General features: G+C 46.7%; 1 protein-coding gene across 1 annotated transcript in view; it reads left to right on the forward strand.

Annotated features, from left to right (window-relative positions):
* The first annotated feature begins 4420 nt into the window (after positions 1 to 4420).
* Positions 4421 to 16380, forward strand: part of LOC119445007 (neprilysin-1-like) — a 29916-nt gene continuing 17956 nt past the window's right edge. Inside the window, exons 1-3 of the mRNA XM_049664840.1 lie at positions 4421 to 4497; positions 8277 to 8395; positions 14683 to 14763. Of these exons, the coding sequence (XP_049520797.1) occupies positions 4421 to 4497; positions 8277 to 8395; positions 14683 to 14763 (277 nt within the window). The remainder of the gene's footprint in view (positions 4498 to 8276; positions 8396 to 14682; positions 14764 to 16380) is intronic.

Consider the following 16380-nt stretch of genomic DNA (forward strand, 5'->3'; position numbering starts at 1 on the left):
ACAGCGCGACAATGTTTGGAGGGAACAAACATTGGGAAAGAAAAAAGCGTTTTTTAATTAAAGCGAGGCACAGTTTGATTTATTCAACGAAAATAAAATTGATAATAAATTTTATATACGCATGGCGAAAAAAGAACAACTCTATTTTACTTGATAATTATCAATAAATACCTTTTTTTCAGTGCCCAACGTAAGAGCTCCCACCGATAGCGGCGGGCGTTGACGCCGCTATCACTTGCAATGGACAGAAAGGCGCGCGCGTAAAGTTCACGCCCCTCTCACATGTTGTGTTGCTTTGCTTGTCCACGTTTTCCTGAATTTTGTGACGCGGGTAGTTTCATTGTTTCTTAACCTGTTCAGTCAAAAGTAGTGAGTTGCGACCGCCAGATAGTTGTTTACTTTGGTTGTTTTCGTGGGACAGCGCTGGCCGACAGGCTTGACGTCCAACGAAAGGACGAGCACTCTACGCCCAAAGCGTTCGTAGGCCTTCAAAGAAAGTATGTTCCGTGCAGCGATGCGATTTCGACACCCGTACGACTGAACTTTGTCCTGCATCGCTTTCCGCGCTGAAAGCTCGAAACCCCCACCAAGTCGAATGGCGGGGCATTTGAATACGATATACAGCTCTAATGGCAGGCCTTCGAAAACAAATTTCGCGCCTTTGAGAGGAAAACGACGTCACTTCTGTTTTGACGAATATGATGTCAAATTATTTTTTCTTCCGCCGGAAGTGTTCCCTCCTCACACAGATGGCGCTAAGCCCCATGAACCGCAGATGAACCGCCATGTTTTGAACGTATGGGCTTCTGTGGAAGCTTCGCTACCAGGTATATTTACCTTGTAACTTGTTTGATTCACTTGTCTCCAGTTCTTCGGACATCTCGTCGACTGGTTCATGCGTGGTCCAATCAAGAGGGAAGTGGGAGTGGTGGTTACAGACACATAATTTTGCCTCGATCGATCGATTGATTGATCGATCTATTGATTGATTCCTGGAGTTCAATGTTGCAAATCCAGGCTGGGGCCAGCTGTGAGGGACGCTGCAGATCGAGGGCTATATGCTGATTAATTTCGAGAATCTGGGGCTCCTGATACCGTAATGCCCAAACGCAGTTCCACGTCAAGGAAAACTGGAACAACTCTTTCATCTTTGTTACTGCCCAGGAAGAGTTGGATTTGCAAAAGAAAAAAAAAACTGTAATATTATTTGACTAACTAATATTCGTATAACTAACTGATAAGTAATTGGTTCGCCGTACAATCCGCAACCGAATACTCGCTAAAGCATATCAAAAACGCCACTGCACCTAGACTATGCATTAAGGTTCCCGTACTTAAATCAAAATTTGGTATATATGTATGATACGTTGGTCATTACGGGGCTAACGTTCACCTATATCTAAGCACGAAGCATTCGTGCATTTTGCGTTCAACGTAATGCGGCCGCTGCGGCCTGTTTCTTAATACGTGTTGCTGGGCAAATGAGTTCATAATTGCAAACTGATTAATAACGCAAGCTTCTTACGCAGGCAAAAAAAAAAGGTGGAAAACACGCAGGACGGCGCCTTTCATGTACATACATTTTTTCCCCACTTTTTGTCTTCGTCTCAATTCACGCTATTTATTCTTTCGTCAAATGACGGACCCTTCTTCCATTTTTTTTCTTTACATTGCAACGAAGTTAAAGAGCGTATCCGCACTTCGCTGCCTATGGTGACCTCTCTGCTCAGTGAACACGAGGGAACATAACCTTCGGCCGAACTCTGCAGTGGGCGTCACCGTATCTACAAGAATCTCTCTCAAAGAGAGGAGTTTAGAGTTATCGAAGCAAAACGATGCACGCAGTGAGTAGATCTTGTGTAGGTATTAGTGGGACCCTTAAAAAAATTAACGGTAATATAAAGCCCGTAAATGATTAACATAATTGCGAGAAACCTGGTTGGGCACTACGCAGGCCGGCGGGTGCATACTGTATCTCAAAAGTTTCTAAACGCCGTGTTTCTTCAAGCGATCTCGATGCCAGACTCCAGCAAGTGCTCAATATCGCGTTTGTATATCCTTGCGGACATCAAGGGTCTCGCTGGTATAACAGCTGACGCTGTTCTACGCGTACGCCTTCTAAATGATTGCGCAGGTCTGTGCTATATTTCCTGTCCAATTTCTTGCAGCCTTCCGCAGAATCATTCTCCGAAACAAGAGTAAGTCGTGGCTTGCGTTATTGCTGGTTTTAACACCCTATAGGCGGGGATATATTGAACAAAATTTCCTATATCAAGGAACCTACAAAGTGTCATTGATACTTCACCAACACGTATAGTGCTGACGCACCCATAAGTCTTGCTTTCTCGAACAGAAAATGCCGGCTCCACATCGAATACCTTGTTTGGCGTGCACGATAATTATAGCTGCATAACAGCGCATTTTTTTTTTACGAATCAGTGAGGACAGAGAGTTAAGACACATGGCATGCCCTTCTTTGACTGGTATTATTAGCGCATACTTTTGTGTGTGTGTGGTGAGGGGAGGGCATTAGGCACTTTTCGTCTGCAGTGTGTGTTTTAGGGTTTCTCTTGGCGTAACAAAGTGTACCGTGGGCGTTGTAATTAGTCGCGCAATGAGCTGGTGAAATCGCCTTACGGCCTCCATGTGCTTTCAGTGGTTTATGCCCTTTTCGTAACAAGCATCACGTCACTGAGGCGCGCATGCTCGAACTTCTTCAGGGAACAGAACGGCAGCGCGCCACCCCTCGGTTCAATTATAATCGATGTACTTCACCGTAGCTTCTCTTCGATTGCAGGGCTCATCGTCAGGCACGTCGCGCGTCTGCTCTAAGACGCCATGCGATTAACTATAGAAACAATGTAAACGTCGGCACACATTTGTGGCGTTAAAATTTCAAGCACATACACAGTAAAAATGTTTACACCCTTGAGCGTGCGCGCTTGTCCCATGGCTATACCAACCACAGTTACCTTTAAGGTGGTAAGAATTGGCATTGCGCAAGACAGCGAGCTGAATCGTAGCTGTAGGACTGAAACCGCGGAGAAAAAGCTGAAACTGCATCTGCGACTTGAGAAAGATTATAGTTGAAAAAATAAAAGTGTAATAAATCTGACCACCTGGCACGCACCAAAAATTTGACACGGGAGTTTCGGAGCGACAGCTATTAATGACTTTTTTTCATGCATTTTTTTTGTGTAATGCGTCGCAACTATCATCATGTTTATTTGCCAGAAGAAGTCTCCAAAGAAATAAAACTTAATTTCTACCCACCAACGATTCAATATAGCCCCTTAAGGATGGGGTAGTTAGCCACGGGACACACGAAGCACCCTTAAAAACACTTTTAAGGCACCCTGTACAAAAAAAAAAGTAATGTGAAGTCCTTGCTCAATTCACGAAGTAAATGACGCACGCTCGGAGCCGCCGATGCAAAGCCCGTAATCCTTCGCTACAGAAAGACCTTCGGTATACCGAGGCTGTCCCGAGGCTGTTCCTTTTGTAATTTCTTCTAATTAAACGAGTAGTAAACGAGTTTTCTTCTGCATCATTAGGATAGATACGGGTTGGCTGTAGGCGTCATATTCCGCGACAAAACACGTAACACTGAGGCAGCTGTGCACACGCTATGTAACGAAAGGCTACAATAAAATTGAACAAATAGAAAGATAAAAAGCTGAACAAGAGGCTTGTTAAAGCCAGTTATTTAGGCAAAGCGCAACATATCGTCGAATAATTATTTCAATTCAGTGTTGTTGTTTTCTTTCTCCCATGCAGCAAGGCAAAACTTGCGGAAGCTGTAGCCAAGGTGTAAGTATTCTGTCTACAAACGAATGACGCAGGTGAAATTGTAGATTGCCTAGATGGCTATAATAACTAATATTTGCTATCCGACTCATTGTAAGTAAATAAATAAATAAATAAATAAATAAATAAATAAATAAATAAATAAATAAATAAATAAATAAATAAATAAATAAATAAATAAATAAATAAATAAATAAATAAATAAATAAATAAATAAATAATTAATTATGGGGCTTTACGTGGCAAACCATGATTTGATGATGAGGCACGCGGTAGTGGGGGACTCCGGGAATTTTGACCACCTGGGGTTCTTTAACGTGCACCTAAATCTAAGTACACGGGTGTTTTCGCATTTCGCCCCCATCGACATGCGGCCGCCGTGGCCGGGATCCAACTCATTGTAATGCTGTACGTTCTTCTACCGGGTGATTCACGAAATGTGTCCGAAATTCCTTAAATATAGGAAAGCTGAGATAATCAAACAATTTCTTCTTCATAATTTCATCATAGAGCCATATGCATTTTAAAACGACTCGATATATTAATTAAACTGGCAGTTATACAAAGTAGATTACTTCACTTTTTAAGCAAAAGAGCCATGCGATTGATCCCAATGGAAGACTTGAAGCTTGGCATCCGAGGAGCTCAGAACTGTCTCCAGTGCACTGGGTGCACGTTAAAGACCTCCAGGTGATTGATATAATCCGCAGTCCCCCCACTACGGCGTGCCTCATAATCATACCGGGGTTTGGCACGTTAAACCGTAAATTAACAAAGAAAAATACTGCTTCCAGAAATGCGAAAAGTTAACTTTGTTAACTTGCTGAAGAGCTGAAAGCTGAAGAGCGCATCTGACAGGCCCTTAGGAGACGCCCATGAGCGATGTGACTGTTTGCGCCTCATCATGGGGCGAACATGAAGCAACCTAGATCGAGGCTTGATAAAAACGCTACCGCGCGGCACCTTTTTCGCACTTCGTGGGTTTTCTTTCAGGAACACTTTCTTTCAAGAACGTTTGGCTGATAGCCAAACTAATGCCAGGTGTTGTAGGGCACCGAGAGGTCTTGGATTAGCTGGGCAGCCCATAGACGCGCAGCACCTTGCCGTGCCTTGTTTTCTTTACTTACGTTAGGAATAATGGCGAGCACTGCTTGGCGACACTTCAGCAGAGGAATCGAGGAGACGCACCAGATCCAGCTCTCAGTTAATTAACTGCCCTCGAGGCTCCGTATCCAAGACGTTTTTTAGACATTTTAGACTAGCTGTGCTCTGTTCCAAGTTTAACGCGATATCGATATATGCGGGCCTCACAAACATTGTGGAACACATCCTTCTGGCGGAAAACATCGGTCGATCCCGAAGGCAGTGCATAATTGATGCCACGAAGCAAGAATGCGAGAATCTGGCACGTGACGCAAGCGCCAGACATTTAGAACGGCGACTTTTGGCACAAGAGAAGCATTCGTGCGATCGTGGCCTAACGGTTAAGGCTACTGCGCTGTCAGTCCAAGGTGTTCGATCCCACCATCGGTCACACATTGCTTTACAGCATCTATATGCGGCCTTCACCCACACTGGAGGTGTATCTAACAGAAAAAAAAACTCGAGGTGTGTTGAACGTACGCGAGCGCGTCACAGTGTGCACGAATTCACATGTTTGTCGAGATACGAGGTACAGAGGGCGTCATTTGGATAAGTGAGCCCTGCAAGAACGCACACGCTTGCAGCTGTCGAGACGTCGCAATCTTACAGTATACGCTGTCGCACACTTGGTTTGGCATGCAACTCTCTGACGGCAAACATCAGAGAGTTAGTGGTGCTATGTTCTGGCCTAGCTTTTTCCTCTTAATCACGAAGGAACCTAACGGCCGCTGAGCACGATGTCGCTCGTACCAGGGGCGCTATAATGTAAAATCATTCCAAACTGTTTTGATTCCAATTTCTGCAATCAGCCTCCACGATTGGTCAAAACATTTTCAGGCCACTCCCAACTTCGCCTGTCTGTCACGCGACATCACAAAAACCGCAATAGCCCCCGGTCTGATATAACGTGTACACACTGATTATGCATGATTAAACCGCTCAAAAGAAAAATAATCATTCCTGATTCGACGCCTTTTCACCATTAGCACTCTGCTATTGGTCCAATGTTTTCTGGATACGCCCACTTCGCCTGTCTGTCACGCGACCTCACAAAACCGCGAAAACTCACCACGTGAAAGTAACGCGTAGGCGAAAAAAATGCATTAATATGCCGAACAAAACTGAAAAAAATTTCTGAATAGCCACAGACTGCCCCGTACTGAAAGGAATAGAAGATGGCTGCCCGCCGATCGCTCAGGCCCTCGCTACTCGTCCCTGCCGGTGAGCATTTATTTATTTGCGCATGATATAACTTTTTGCGCGGCAATAAAACGTCATCGAGCCCTTTCGGCACGTATACGACATCGCTCTGCCAACTCTTCCTCGCTGAGGATCCGTTTTAGCGGCATTCTTATCCTTCCGTTGCACGCCGCCGCGATTTTCAACCAGCCATTGCAAGCTAAGTAAGGCGAAGCGGACCAATCGGAGAAGCCGGCACCACCCTCTTCATGCGGTTATCTATTTTCACTGTGCTGGATCGGCCCCAACGAAACCCTCTCCACTATAGCGTGCTCCTCGCCTCTTGTCAGCCAATTAGATAAGAAAAACCGCCGAGTGTAGGCGTTATTGGTTTTGACAGCGAACAAAGGTGACCTCCTATCAACGAGGAGAGTGTCTGATTGGATTGTTCAGACAACGCTGCGGGTCAAAGCCCGACGCTTGCGTCGGTGGTTACGTAAATTTGACGTCAAGAGTTTGGAATCATTTTACGTCATAGCGCCCCAGGATTGCGGCGGCCGCATTTTGGTGGCTGCGAAGGACAAAAAACGCTCGCCCAAGTAAAAAAAAAAAAAAAAAAAAACCTGCGTGGTCAAAATAGATCCTACGCCCTCCTCTACGGTGTCGTGCGCATGGCCCACTCTGCAGTTTCAGGACGTTAAACTCCACAATTACGGGAACCAAGCCTTCAACTCAAGACGGGTGCACGAGTTTTCAGATCCACCCGTGTCACACGAGGCCGATTCATAGGTGATAAGAGTTGCTGCTGCATTCTTCTCCGCTTATTGTAGAGTATATGATTTCCCTGAGATAGACACACGTTTGTGGCGGTAAACTCGCATGTTTCTATCTGTTTGATATTACGTGACTGACATACACCTATTTGTGTGATTGTAACACATGAACAGTATTTCTAGGGACGAATTTGCAGCACTATATTAAATTACATTACAGAGTTTGACACCTTTTCAAGAAACGCGAACGTTTGTTGGCGTCCGTTAAAATTGGTTGTTTAAGTCTATGGCTAACGAGTGAAGGCCGCCAAGAGAAGGTCCACGAGAGGTTGGCCGACAAATTGAGATGGCTCGATAGCGTAGCGATGGTAATTTTTCCTTCTTCATTCTGGGGTTTTACGTGCCAAAACCAGTTCTGATTATGAGGCACGCCGTAGTGGAGGGCTCCGGATTAAGTTTGACCACCGGGGGTTCTTTAAAGTACAATACAACGCATGCACACGGGCGTTTTTGCATTTCGCCTCCATCGAAATGCGGCCGCAGCGATGGTAATTTCGGGCGTTGATGATAGGGAATCGCCTAATACGGTTTTTCAGTTTTTTCATTGGCCCTGTCGCGAACGCCTTCCCCTAGCCCCAGCAACAAATTACAAGCGCTGCCCTTTATAGAGCTAGAACGCAGACCTGGGGTGCGTTTGATCGCAATCGTTTGATCGAGAAAGGTGCCTGTAGGTTACCACACAGCCCATCTCTGCAGCGCGCACATTGAGTGATTTTCCGGTGACGCTGTAGATGCGCTCACAAGAAAACGAGGGAAGATTATCGAATAAATTTTTTTAAAGGAATACTTAGTGAAGATAAAGAACGTGTGAAGGGCTGCAGAGGACGCATATTGAAATAGCCATGCCAGCTTCTTCTATTTACTGTACTTGTGCAATCTTTAATAAAAGTAGGCAGGAAAGTAACGCTAAAATAATCGATGACTTTTTAGTAATGGCTCAGTTTACTTTTGTGGGGCAGTAATTAGTGTTCATAATTAACCACATTTTTTGAAAGACGTAATTGTCATTGTAATCGGTTACTTTTTTTCTGTAACGTGTACAGCTCTGATTGCCGCAAAAAAAAAAGAAAAAGAAAAAAAAACGTGTGAGTGTCGATACGTCGGTACCAGTGTTTGGAATTGCATCAAACGCTCTCGATAATACTGTCAACTGTCCGTAAACAAAACGTAACCTGGGAACGCGAACGCCCATCGATTATTTCTGTACGAAGTATATCATGCTTCCGGGCGATTTCTCCTTGAAGCAGCACGCGGTTTAGTTGCACAGCGAAGAGCTGCGCGTCATAATAACAACGACTGTGTTCTACACCGCAGCTCCAAGAAGCAACCGGACACGTTCTTCAACACGTGCATCACCGTTATCGCCGTGCTGATTGTCATCACGCTCATCTGCATGGCCATCATCATGATGAAGTGTTTCTCGCCCACGGACGGTGAGAGTGCGCGACTTCGTTGCACAGAGCACCCCGTTGCATGCGACGCAATGCAAATTTGAATGGTCCGGATAGCGTCCATGTTCACATGCCGGACCACTACAGCATCGTAGTCTGACAAGCAGCGAAGACGACGTGAAGCATTCCTGAGGTCGTAGGGAGGAAATAGCAGAACTTTTTTTTCCTACGTTGAAAGATAAATTAACCGGATAACATGTATATTAAAGTGAAAATTGTAAAGTGGTTTAGTGCTAGAAGGGAGTCACCGGTGGACTGGGAGCTCTGAACGTACGTTGCGCTTGACTCCGAATATCTACTCTACTCGAGAACCGGCGGCGATAGCACGGAACGGATGCTCGTCATTTTAATGCGAAAGCATTACATGGCTCATGAAGTGGAAAATCCGGCGACGTGGCCGGAGATGGTACAAAAAGTCACGTGGCCACAGAGACAGACCGCGTGCCAGGTGATAATTCCATTGGTGGAAGCGCACCTGACGCCACGTGCGCTTGGGCCACGTGCGCTTGCGACAGCCGTCGCAATGCTTTGACATTCATCCACGTAGGGATACCTAAGTGCCCTTGACTTTTTCCTTCAATAGATACTACGCTATAGGAAGCGCTTTCTTCCATAATAGTGCGGGAGCCACTTCAGCTGCAAGTTTTCTCTTAAACACGTGGGGAAAGAGTCTGGATTTTTAGCTTGTGCGGAGCGATAACGTTTTTTTTTTTTTTTTTTTGGGGGGGGGGGGGGTAAAATAAACATTTCTGTCATAGTATACTTTCCAGATTCATTAGCGCTTTATTGTCCTGTTCGATGCGCCATCTCCTGGACATTTACACGGACCACATCAGTAGGTCATTCATGGCCGAACACGTCAGCAATACCGTTTTTTTAATGATAATTACTACATTTCTCTCGTATCTGCGTTTTCATAGACGCCGAATTATGAATTGCCGCGTATTATAACTTACGAGGAATTGCCACCTCAGGAGCTCCTATCTAAACTTGTGGGAACAAAGTAATGTTTCTCAGCATCCACCTCAGTGAATTCAATGGTGCCTGTTGTATTAAAAAATTAATGTAATCTACCACTGTTTTAGACAAGACTTTCCATTTAGGCCCCACCATTTAAAATACTAGTCAACATTCGCAGGCAACATGTAGGGAACGTTGCGTACTCCATTTCACGAAATACGTGCAGTATATAATATCGCGAAACCTGCGGCCGGCCATTAATGAGAACCAGCCGTACCTAAGAGAATGGAGCAGAGCTTGACCATTGTCCCGCGATAACCATTCCGTTATGCTGCAGTTCAGCTAGCGGCACACTGCGGGGGTGGGGGGTTAGCAGCTAGTGGACAAGGATGAACCCTTCCCCGGATCTCGATGATTGGCTGACGGGACCTTTGTTTGGCTGACGCCCAGGCGCGGATCCAGGGGGGATGTCCGGATGTCCTGACCCCCCCCCCCCCCCCCCCCTCAGATTTCCGCATCGGCCCCTCGGTGACAGCGGGACGGCCCTGTCGCAAAAAAATATGGCCACTAGCATTCTTCAAAAGTATTTTTCGCGAGTACCAGTGATATCAGCCATGTGGAAGTAAAGCTAGCTCGCTCACAAGCTTAGTTGTATTCCGTCGGGGTGTGGTGTTGCGAAGTTCCCGTAGTTATTTTTTCTCATGAACACCTCGACCTCCTGGCGCCGGCAGTGCCTTACTCGTCCCGTCGATGGCGTCGAATGAACGAGGAGACGTCCCTTTTGCCAAGCACGCCGACGTCCGCGCGAGTGCCTTCGCGCCTGATCAACTTAGTTGCCCCTTGGGGTGTCATCGGTTGCCTCATTGGCTGTCATGGGTTCCGCGACCAACCTGCTTGATGAAGGAGACCACTTGCTGAAGTGTTAATACATAGGGTTTGTCCGAAAAGTAATGTCAATGGTTATATTGCGAAGCGACTATACGTCGCAGGGCGCTAAGACCAGTTGGAATTGGTGTAGGGGGAAGTTAGCTTACGCACGCGCGGTCGCTCAGTCGTCTGCGACCATCTGGAGAGTAAGGACAAGGTTTTACAGCGTAAGCTGTTATGGGCTCATTCCAATAGCCGTTTCGGGTCGCGATGATGCCGCCGGCGAGGAACGCGTCGGCTTGCACGCGCGACGGAGTCCCAAGCAGGCCGCGTCGGGCGCGTTGCAGTGGGAGCGAATGTGACAGCCGTAGTTGCATTGTCCGCCGCTTGGCTGGGCCGAACGGCGCTAGCCATCGGCGATGGAACGCGTCGGCTTGCACGCGCGACGGCGTCCCAAACGCGTTCCTGACGCATTCACTCAAATTACTAGGTAGTACTGTCGAAACGCTCCTCTAGCTTACGCTGTGACTGTGCTGCGTGTGCCGCGCAGGCCTGGCATTTTTTCGTCAACTCATTTTCATTTACCGTGCAAGCCGTAATGCAGCGCTCGTTGGAACAAAGGACCGCCATCGAGTTTTGTGTGAAACTCGGCAAGTCTGCAGAGGAAACTGTTCCTATTATAAAGACAGCTTTTGGTGATAATTGTTTGTCACAACGTCAAGCTTACCGGGGGCACAGGGTCTTTTTAGAAGGTTCTGAAGAGGTCAGCGATGAAGCCCGCGCTGTACCGCCATCAACGACCATCACCGACGAAAATGTGATGCCCGCGAGAGATCTTTTGTACTCAGACCCTCGTTTGAGTGTCCATTTAGTGGCACAGACCGTAAACATTCCAAAAAGTACCGTTCACAAGATTTTGACGAATAATTTTAAGATGCGAAAAGTGTGCGCGAAGATCTCGCGCAAAATGCGAATGAACGACCAACAATCGAACCGAGTTGAAACGTGCCAGGAGGTTTGGAACTTGTGCGAAAGTGACCCCCACGTTTTGCACAATGTCATCACAGGTAACAAGACTTAGGTGTTTGAATACGACCCCGAAACAAAAAGGCTAAGTGCCAAGTGGCACAGCTCGGCGTCCCCTCGCCCCAAGAAGGCCAGAATTAGCAAGTCAAAGGTCAAAAGTGCTCAAGCGACTCAAACGAAGGATTCATCGCACCCGGCCTGATATCGGGGGCGATTGGAAACTTCACCATGACAATGCACCATGCAGCCTGCACCGCCTTCCTCGTGACCCGCTTCTTGGCCAATTGAAAGATGCCAATGGTTCCCCAGCCGCCCAACAGTCCCGACGTGGCTCTCCCAGGCTTCTTCTTTCTGCGCTTGAAAATTCCCATGAAAGGACAACATTTCGCAACAGTTGGCAAAATCGAAGAGGCTTGCACCAAGGCTATAAAGGACATTCCTAAGGAGGCCTACTGTCAGTGACGCCTTCGACGGTTGGAAATCTCGCTAGAAGCAATGTAACGACGCAGGAGGAGCCTATTTTGAAACATTTTATTGTGTTGTACCGATCTGATCAATAGTTTCTTTTTAATCGACATTACTGACATTACTTTTCGGGCAAACCCTGTATAAATAATAACAACTAGCAGATAAACTAAGAACTACACATGGGCAACTTTTTCTTAACTGTAGCACAGTTACACGTTGACAATATCCAGTACGAGCGCAGTACGCTACAAGTTTTTCATTGTAACTTCACAGTTTTATTGTCGTACATTAAGCATAGGAGGCTCAAAGCAGCCGGATCCGTTTATCTGAGTGGGCGTTCTTGCGGAGCGGGGCGAAGCCTCGAGCAGCGGCTGCGAAGTGGCGAAGCGTCACAGCCAACGCCAGCGCGCGGGCCTAGGATGGCGTCACGTGGTTAGAGAAACGGGAGCAGATGCGCGCCTTGTGCAAAAGGATGGCGTCGTGTGGGAAACAAAACATGAAGACGCTGGCTCGCGCTCTCGGTTGCTACGCCGCATCGTTCTTCTTGTAGGTGGCGTCGTGAGTCTTCATACGCGGTGATTCGCATATCGTAAACAACCAGCGTAGTGGTTGCCGCGTTGGAGCTCTAAAGCAAACGAAGGTGTCTCAGCCGAACACATACAATCTCCTTAAAGAAAACAAGGTGTCCCAACAGAACTCCAAAGACGGGCCCATGCTTACACATTTATAACGAACCTGCAACAGATCATCCCAAATTTTATTTTAAGAAACAATACAGGCTAGATATACCAGGTGTTCAAAATTAAGCTTTATGGTTTTCTTAAAATTAGGGACTGGGAGGCACGTGAAGACCACCTGCGCAAATAAGTCATGTGGCCAGGGGGGCACAAATTGAGATCATAATTATTGCTGTCAGCAGCTGAACTGACTAAAATTGAATAATTAACTTTTTATTGACTGCAGTAATAAACACGACTGCCTCTAAGTTTTCAATACAAACATACCCACTTACTGCAGTCGACAAAAAATAATTGTTCAATTTTAGTTAATTGGGCTGCTCACACCGATAATTATCATCTCACTTTGTGCCCGCCTGACCACATAACTTATTTGCACAGGTGGTCTTCGTGTGCCTCCCAGTGCCTAATTTTAAGAAAGGCATAAAGCTTAGTTTTGAACACCCGGTATCATCAGGCACAGCCACCAAGCACATGGCTGTATTGGGTAACGTCATTTTCCTATAAGCTTGGAGAAACCGATATCTGGTTTCGCTACAGGTCTTCTTCCTCTTTCTGGGGTTTTACGTGCCAAAACCACTTCTGATTATGAGGCACGCCGTAGTTGAAGGCTCCGGATTAGTTTTGACCACCTGGGGTTCTTTAACGTGCACTACAACGCAAGCACACGGCGTTTTTGCATTTCGCCTCCATCGAAATGCGGCCGCCGCGAATCCCGCGATCTCGTGCTCAGCAGCGCAAAACTGTCTGAGCCACCACGGTGGGCTACAGATGTTGCTCTAGCCGTATAAAACGCGGGTTTATCGTGAGCAGAAACGGTGAATTTCGGTAAATAAGAAAGGCTACTATCATCATCATCATCATCGACAGAAGCTGACCTCCCCCTCAGAAAAAACCTGGATCCGCCCCTGCTGACGCCATTGCTGGACTGCTCTGAGCTGGTGAGATGGAGTGTAAACGTCATGTGTGTTAGTAAACGCGAGCACTGTGGCGTCACTAGAATACAAATGCATGTACAGAAGAGCTGCCCACGTTCTTTTTAGGAAATAATCTTCAATGAATGATGGTGTGACCACAGTAATTCGTGCCCAATGTAGCTTATCTTACGAACAACGAAAGCTGGTATAGAGATGATCACTTTGCATATAGTGTCGTAATGCGCCCTTTCTTTGCCTCGTTTTCGCGTAGCTGTTCTTCCGCAATTTGGTTACGAGAACTACGGGAAAAGTGGTGGCAGCTGCCGGAAACACGGTTGGCGAGGTGAATTCTTGGTTAGTTCGGTTGGACCTGTGGGTAGGTTCGGATGGACCCATGGGTGGGTTTGGATGGACCCATGGGTGAGTCGATAGGCGAACCCTTGTCTAAAGCTGTCACGTAGTAATGCTGGTCTGCAGATGGTTTGCACACAAGATTTGGCTTTCTCTGCACGGATAATTTAAAGGCCATTAAAGATACTGAAAAAGGTTATGCAGTTTCAACATTGTATCGTACAATTCTGGCATGTTGCATGTTGCCATTTGCGTTTCTATTTTCTCTCTGTCGAAAAATCCTGTGCCGAATTCAACAAATCTTTCATTCGCAAGATGTTTAAGTCATATGCCGGTCGCCTTCGCTAATCACATGCGGCCGCAGTCACCATTCACTAGTATTTGTTTTTACGAACGGATCTAGCCTAAAACTGATTCGTCAAGACGGACCATTGTGTGCTGTGTCGTGGCAGAAAACCGAAATTTCCTTTTTTAGATACATTATTTCCTTTCCCTTTCCCCAGTGCAGGGTAGCAAACCGGACTGGCGTTTGGTTAACCCATCCTCTCTGTGTTTGTAGTTCCTCTCCTCTGTTTCTCTCTATCCCACAGAACGGCTGCGAACACGTTTTATTCTTTCATTTTCGAAGATTCCTGTGGGAATTTTTATTCCTGTGGGAAGATTCCCGTGGGAATTCCATTCCTGTTGGAATTTCGCGCTGCCCCGGGAATCGACTGACGTCAGAAGTTGCAAGTAAGGCACAGTTCCTGCGCGATCGTATACACAACATTGTGCAGACCACGGAGGAAAAAAATTAACCCGTGGCAGCCAGGAAGACCAAAAGAAAGAAGTCTTTGGGTTTATCAAATCGTTTACACTTTGTTATCGTAGTATGACAAAAAAATGCGGTGGCTCTTTCCCCACTGTGATCTTGTAACCGGGAGCACTCTCCTTCTCGCTGCAGTCTGTCCTCGCCCGGAGCCGCCCTACAACCCGTACACCAACACGTCACTCTCTTGTGACTCCCAAGAGTGCCAGAACTACGGTGAGTCAGCATTCTTGGGTGGCATGCTCTTCCGATGAATTGTGTACGCGTTCTGCACGGCCAAACAGCTCGGATTTGTCCTCGGATTTGCGATGACATCAAATGAGGTTGCCAAACGAGGCATAAGTATATCCAGTCGTGAAGTGCTCATTAGGGGTCGTACAGCCGACCTCAGAAGTTTTCGGAGCCCCAAAAATGAGAATAACCTAAATTTTTCTCACGACCTCACCACAGAGTCTCAAATGTAAGTTAGGAATGTGATGATTGTTCGGAGAAGTATCAACTCTGCCTTTCCGTACGAGGACGTGTGCTCAGGTGGCGATGAAATATATATTTTGCTCGGATTCCGGGTTCCGAAAACTTTTTAAGTGAGGGCTACATTCTGTTCCCGTGACGTGTGGGAATGTTTATGCATCGGTCAGACAGAATGGTGTGCAAACGACCGACTCAGGGAACATGCTCTAAAAACTATAAAGAAAGACGACAAGCATGCGAATTTGGTCGCCCCCATTACGGAGTGTGGATGCGAGGCGCGGTTTCGCGAGACGGGGACTCTAGGTAGGCCTGCAAGTTCACTTTGGAAACATTCTTTGTTAACAAGCATTCCGTTATCTGCATAAGCGATCCGTCAACTGCGTTGCACAAGAAGCTTGAGTTTTTGAATTCTTGTATCTGTCACGCGCTGTTTAATGTGCCTTCACACTTTCGCATGCGAAGAGGTGGCGATACGCATGCGTTAAAATATAAATCGATTACGTGTTTGCAAGCATAGACAGTTGGTATTAGCGCTGGTCCTTGTCGGTTCCATGTGTCTGTGTTAAAATTCTTGCGCTCAGTTTCGCCCGTCAACAAACAGCTAACACTGGTATTCATGATAGAGTGCGACGCTCGCTCGAGCTCGACAGAAAAAAAAAGCGTCTCAACAAAATTTGTCGCGAAGGCGGCAAGATTGACGTAGCTGGTATATGTATCTATATGTACTGAATTTGGGGCATTAAATATCATGCAGTGAATTGCAGAGTATTTTTCATTTGCATTATTTTCTTCATTACATCGTCAGTTCTTGCAGTTTTTTTTTTTTCGCACCCTCTTTGTTTTGTGTCGAGTTTTTTCTCTCGCGTTATTTTTTCTTCTTTTTATTGCGATAGCGATTATATGGACATTCCAAGTGGATTTCTGCCGTCGTCGTAAGGTTCAGTATAAAGTCCAAGGGCGATAAAATTGTCGCCGCGCGCTGTATGTGCACGTGAATGCACGCGTGGAACGCGCCCTTTCACGGGGAGCGAACGCACTGGCGGAGAGCAAACGCGCGCGGTCTTCCATTGCGCGAAAGGCGTGGGGGGATCGGAGGGAGAGAGGGAGCGGGGCGACGTTGTGCTGCGGCACGAATGTCGCAGGCGAAAGGAGGAAAACGGGAAGGCAGCGCGGGAGGGAGGGGGTGCGGCTTCTTCTCTGCGAGCAACTGCGTGCTTGCACATGGCGCGGCGGCGGGTGGTCGTGCGCACCGTACCATTACGAAAATGGTTGTTGAATTCTAGTAGGAATTCCATTGACGTCTTGTTGCTCAATCAATAAAGGTTTTGTGGAAATATCATGGACCTATCATTGTAGATTCGT

The sequence above is a fragment of the Dermacentor silvarum genome, chromosome 3 (assembly GCF_013339745.2).
Source record: "Dermacentor silvarum isolate Dsil-2018 chromosome 3, BIME_Dsil_1.4, whole genome shotgun sequence".
In the NCBI taxonomy this organism is placed as follows: Eukaryota; Metazoa; Arthropoda; class Arachnida; order Ixodida; family Ixodidae; genus Dermacentor; species Dermacentor silvarum.